Source organism: Setaria italica, chromosome VIII (genome assembly GCF_000263155.2).
Source record: "Setaria italica strain Yugu1 chromosome VIII, Setaria_italica_v2.0, whole genome shotgun sequence".
NCBI lineage: Eukaryota > Viridiplantae > Streptophyta > Magnoliopsida > Poales > Poaceae > Setaria > Setaria italica.
This window is the reverse complement of record NC_028457.1, coordinates 30591528-30597801: the sequence shown is the minus strand read 5'-3', so window position 1 is coordinate 30597801 and position 6274 is coordinate 30591528. Positions and strand designations below refer to the sequence as shown.

Genomic DNA, 6274 nt, shown 5'->3' with positions numbered 1-6274 from the left:
CACTTTATTTGATTTTATTTGATCTTACCATCCATGCTATGTTAATTGTACTTGCAGTTTAAGATATTAATTAGATACACAAGATCAAAAGAAAAGCATAAAAAATAAAGCCTTTACCATCCATGCTATGTTAATTATACTTGCAATTTAAGATATCATCGATGAAGAATGAATCCTTATAGTCCCAGAAACATCAACAAAAGTCCCAAACAAGTCGAGGTAAGCTAATAAATTAAAGTCTAAATTTGAACAGCGGATGAAAAAGCCCCTGTAATAATCCTCCTCTAAACAGGGTGCAAGGATGAAGAAATAGCAGATAGTTTCATTCAAATTTTTCAAAGGAATTGGGTCGTACTCAGTCGAAACGAACTAGCCTTCCATCTAGAAACACATAGAATTCTACACTAACATTTGGACGCCACATGCTACGGACCTTCTCACATATCGCCATGGTTAGTGGAGTAGCAGGGCCATAAGCATAATTTATGACCAATTTCTTTAGGACTGCTGCGTTGCATCTGGATAGTTCCTCCACAAATTCCAATTCATCACTGGAACTTGCAAAGTTATGAAGTTTTACTTCCTCAAGGAAACTGAGAGCAATGCCATCAACCCTACCACTCTCTGCCAAGCGACAAGGACAAGACAATGGGCAAGAATGCGCCTGGAAATAAGAAAATACAATATCATTGCATTATTGGAGAATATATACAAAAAATTAAACTATTGATGTTCTGTTGGCACTACATCATGCATAATAACTAGGTCAAAGATAAAAGAATAAAATAAATCTAAACCAATGCTTTAAGCTTGCTGACATTTCGAATAGACCTATAAAACACATTCATAACCGCAACCACCCCTCAATGAAAAACCGATTAGGAAACCCAACATTATTCTCCAATATCTTAAGAGGACTACGATTTTTCTAATAAGAGTAAAATGCTTAGACATTACCAGTAATCGGTCACAATGATCAATCAAATGCACGGAAACCTTCCTTGTACTATTGCAACTCCTCAGGAGATGCATCATGGCTGGTGCGATGCCATGGTTTCTCCACGATAAGGATATGACCAATGTCCTGCACTTGGGCAGCTGGTTCGTTTCATTCAATAAGCTTCCGTACCCTGCTGTTTCCTGTCATAAGAAGGCACAAAATATCAGATATCAACGGATTATCAGGAAAACAATTCCTTTCAAAAAGAATCACTGATGCCAACACACCCATGGAATGGAGATTTGCAGTTTCAACTTGTCAACTTCATCAAACTGCCGCATCAACGATGCCGCTCCTGAAATTTGACCAATTTCTAGCAGCCGGAGGTGACGCCCGACATCGTCAAATTTGTGGAGGCGAGGGTCATAGTCCTCGCCATTCCAAACCAGTTCTGCAAGCTTAGGGGAAGTGATATGAGCCTCACTGGCGTGATACACCAAAAGCTCTTCTAACCTTGGCGCGACGACCTCTAGCCGCCGTATGTTTAGGACGAAGAACAGCAGCGACTGCAGTGAGCCAGACAGCACAGAAACGTCGGAGACATCAACCAGATCGACGGAAAGGTTCAGATCCCTGAGCTGCGGGCAACGCTTGCACACTAGGTCTGTGAGCTCGCTGGCTTCCATGCGGCCATAATCTATCCTCAGGGAGGTCAGCGCGGCGAACAAACCGGCCGGCTGTGGCCGGAGCCGCCATGAATCATGGATGGTAAGCCTGACACTTTTCGCTCGGTGGCACGCGGGGAGCTCGAGAACCTCCTCCTCTTCCCCATCGACTCCCGGCGCCGGCACAAAGAGACGGAGTTCGCCCACCACGTGCCGCGAGGCGAAGCGCAGCCACGACGCGGCGCGGCTGGCCTGGACGGGGTGCCCGCCGTCGCCGCGTCGCAGCGTGATGTGGAGGCGCTCTAGCGGCGCCGCCGTGGCGGAGTAGGCGGCTAGCGCGGCGTCGACGGCGTCCGGGAGCGACGCCAGCGGCGGCGGCGCGTCGCGGCTGCCGCCGAGGAAGAGCTCGGGGAGGTGGGCCCATACGTGGCGCCAGCGGCGGGAGAGCACGCTGCTGCGCGCGGCGGCGCGGGTGGAGTAGAGGCGGACGAGGATGGCGTGCAGCAGCTCGTCGGGGAGGCCGCTGATGCGGTCCTCGCTGCCGGAGCAGCGGCGGCGGTCTTCACCCATAAGCGGCAGAGGTAGGGTATCGGCTCATAGGCGCGGAGTCGGTTCGATTGGAAGGCCTTTGGATTAGGGTTGGGCTTTAGTAAATGGGCTTTCAGCCCGAGTCTCAGATCGTGTCTTATCTCAAAAAAAAAAAAAGAAAAAAAAAGACGCTGCATCGTGTCTGTAAAATGGGATCGAATTGTTGTAACCAAGACACCCACACATTGATAGGTATAGGACCAAGCATGCTACTATTGAGTATTGATCCCTCTGATTTACAAGAATTGATAATGGGTGTCCCTGAGCTAATTGCATGGAGAACCAAGTCTTTAAAGTCTGAAAAAGGTAGACCATTTCATTCTTTGCACATTACATTTTTCTTTTAGTCCCAAGCAATGCAAGTTGGGCTAATAAATCAAGGTGTAAATTTGGACCGCTGAAAAAGCCTGTAACAATCCTCCTCCAAATAGGTTCAAGCGTGAACAAGTAGCAGATCATTCATCGCACAGCCCCCCCACGCCCGCTCAAAGCAGCGCCGCCGGCCAGCGGCAGCGGCGTTCCCCTGGTCCTCTCCCCTCCCTTCATCCCTCCCCTTTCTCTCCACCTTCCTCTCCTTCTCATCCTTCTTCTTCTCTTCCTATTTTTCCTTCTAGATCTCGATCTGCGGCTTCATCAGCACGAGAGCATGGGAGCGCAGCAGCGTGCGGCCTAGGGTAGCCATTGCCTTCGGTGTGTGGCCCTAGCCTGCCCCGATGGTACGCAGCGACAACACGATGGCGTGCGGCCTTGGGTGACCGGTGCCGTCAGTGTGCGGCCCTGTCTTGCCCCGACATGGCTACCTTGCACGGATGGCAATGGTGGGCTCGGCGTGGTGCCGGCCGGGAAGATCCAAGCTACCTTCGGCAGCGTTTCTGACGTTGATGGACTGCTGGTGCCACCCCCGGGGTGGCAGTTCTGTGGTGACCGCCTTGCACAGTGGCTGTGGTGGGCCGATGCGTTGGCTGCTAAATATATGTTGGCTGCTATATATATGCATGGGGAATGGAGGTCTTGGCGAAACCCTTGGCTGCTCTAGGGCCGTTGACGACGATGAATTTTGGAGCCATTTCTTTCCTAGGCAGCGTCAGTCGAATTGCCTTCTTTCCCCTTGCGGCCTTGCGTGCTTCCTGGGTGTAAAACTCAGACCTTCTGGTCGGCGACGGTAGCGCTTGTGGCGTCACATCCCTTCTTGGAGGTGTTGTTTTGGAAGCTCACTACCCCATTCCATGCCTGGCTGTAGTGGTGCAGAGGCTCCTAAAGCACACGTGGTTGTGCCATCGTGCCCACTCCAAGCCGCACCCTCGCGTCGGATCTGGATCCTGCAAGAGCAGCGGGGTGGCGGCAGCGGTGGGCGGGGAGGGGTGGTGGAGGTAGGCAAAGAGGGAGTAGGGGAGGGGAGGTTGCGGCGGAGGGTAGAGAGAGAGGGTGGTGGAAGGGAGGAGAGAGGGAGAGAGAGGCCAGTGGGGAGGAGAGTGCGAGAGTTAGGGTTCGAGCTGCGGGGGTTTTCAAAAATTTGCCTGGCAAGGGAATTTTTATAAAAATGATAGCATTATCTAATTTTTCCTTCTTCACGTCGAAATAAATTTTAATACAAGAGCTTATTTGAAAAATATACAAACGGTATGAGCTGGACTGAGTTGTGATTATTAAAAAATTGACATGCGTCCACCTTTTACCATGGAGCCCGGGGAGCAAGAGGGGAGGGGACCTTTTATTCACTTTGATTATTTGTGGTCGCCCAGCATTCATCCCTGCAGACCAATTCCTGAAATGTCCTTTTATTACCTTCCACGTTCATTTTCACATGAATATTAAAGTTATCTGTTGTTCTTTACAGTCCTCTCGATATATGCAGGTGGTGCTTAAAAATAGTTATAACAAATAAAATTGCTTCCAAGGCTACAAAATTCTGGAAAATTTTGCAGATGAATCTGACTTGTCCTTTTTTTTCTAGTAAGTAGCATTATAAAACACTGAAGGAACTTCAAAAGAATTTTGGAGGAGGATCAGGGTCAACTGGAACACAGGAAATATAAAAGGGGAGCCTACCCGTTGTAAAGAGAGATTAGCCTTTCCAATTACGAGTATTGTTCCCATTGTAACTTTAGATCTGTTTGGTGTCAAGTTCCTTTGAGACCAACAAGGCGCTCATCGTGTTCTCAGCCACAAAACAACCCACAATGCTACAAATGAAGAAGAAGAAGACCGCACCACAGGAAGCCACCAAGGGCGAAAAAGAGAATCCTGTGGCTTAAGAGAAAAGACTTGTCCCTGTTGATCAAGATGACATAGATACCATAGAAAAGTTAAAGAGAGTCGAGGCTAACTTACAAACAAGAAGCGAGAAAAAAGAGCCGAGGTGAAAGCAACAAACCAAGCACAGCCGGAGACAAGTACAAGAAACGATTTACTCGGAGCAGCAGAAAAGGAATTGACCTTGGCACTAAGGCAACTCGAGACTCTAAAATAAGAAAAAGAAAGATTTGCTAAAGAACTGGAAGCATAACATCTAGCGGCCTGAAAAGTAGCAAAACTAAATCAAGCAAAACAACAATCGGCAGAATTTCAAGAGGAATTGGATGAACTGCAATAATTACAAAACACGCCACCACAACCGTAAACACAACCACCACCCTTGAGATAGCAATATGTCGTGAACAATGCAAACATCCTGCAAGCAAATCGTAACCTCACTGGGCACAACGTACCAGTGATGGCAGGCGCCTATGTAGCAACTGACCAAAGCTCTCCATTGTCCATAGGCTTGCAAACAGCTCTATGGCCTCCAACCTACAAGATAGTTTCATTGCCAAAGTTCAATGGGCAAAATGACCCTTGCCAGTTCCTCTTGAGCTACGAAGCTGCAGTAGCATCAGCTGGAGGAGACAATGTTATCTTAGCCAAGTCCCTAATCATAGCCTGCGAGGGTGCAGCACTGAACTGGTACTCACTACTCCCACCACAGTCAATATACAGTTGGATAGATCTCAAAACAAAGCTAATACAAAACTTCCAAGGCTTCCATCGTGCAACAACAGACTCGGGTGACTTGTTTCACTGCATCCAAAGAGACAAAGAACCCCTAGCCAATTATGTCAAAGATTTGCACAATTGAAGTCACAAACTCCAGATATGGATGAAAGTGTAGCCATAGCAGCTTGCATCAAAGGGCTAACACCAGGCCCGACAGCTTCGCACCTAACAAGAGAAAAACCCAAAACCATGGAAGCCTTGTTCGCCGAGTTGGAAAAATATTGCAGGTCAGATGAGGACAACAGAAAAAGAGTAATTGAGAGAAACTACCAAAGGCAAGCTCAAAAAGATCAGAATTGGCAAACACCAAAATACAATTTCGCACAACATCAACAGCCATATCCAGCTCAACATGTGCTACCGATTGAGGGTGCTCAACCCTCATAGCAACAAAGTCAAAATTGCAATAGACAACCCTAGCAGCAGCAACAAATAAGTTATGGCAATGGGAAAAGAGGAGTCACTCTGGCAGGGGGAAGGGCCGAGGCCATACACAAAACAACCAACCTCGAATGTTTATTGCACATTTCATGGCAAGAAACTAGAAAACAAAAGGAACTTTCGAAAGGATAGCTGAAGAAAAAAGAGCAGCCGCAGCACCAAAAACCAACCACCACATCTCTTTTTGGCCACAACATCCATACTACCAAGTTTATCCACAAATGAACCTCATTATCGCCCATACACCTAATCTCGCAAATTCATTTACCAATCCTTCCTTGGGGACAATTCGTGAGTTTGCAAGTTACAAGTCCGACTTCGACAACAACCACGACAGATGGTACGACTGAGGGCCGAGGCACTACGCTCAAGTTCGCTTGTGGAGATGATTGAGATGATGAAGATGCTTCTAGAAGCTAGTTATTGCCGCGTTGGCTTTATTCATGTCGTTTAGCCCAAGGGGTTTGTACCAGATTGTACTCTCAAATTCTGAGAGTTAATAAATATTAATGTACTGTTATCGTGGTATGGATGATATATTATGCTGAAATGAGCTGTATGTGATATCTACTGATCCAGGGCTATCACGAGGATACAGGAAGTCGGA

The 6274-nt window shown here is 47.5% G+C and overlaps 1 protein-coding gene across 1 annotated transcript; it reads right to left on the bottom strand.

Annotated features, from left to right (window-relative positions):
* Nucleotides 1-355: 355 nt before the first annotated feature.
* On the bottom strand, nt 356-2175 carry LOC101779445 (F-box/LRR-repeat protein 25). Its single transcript, XM_004980596.1, has 3 exons — nt 1228-2175; nt 1078-1140; nt 356-664 (listed from the first exon to the last, which is right to left on the bottom strand). The coding sequence occupies exons 1-3, from the start codon at nt 2173-2175 to the stop codon at nt 356-358; spliced, it is 1320 nt and encodes a 439-aa protein (XP_004980653.1).
* Between the last annotated feature and the right edge of the window lie 4099 nt (nt 2176-6274).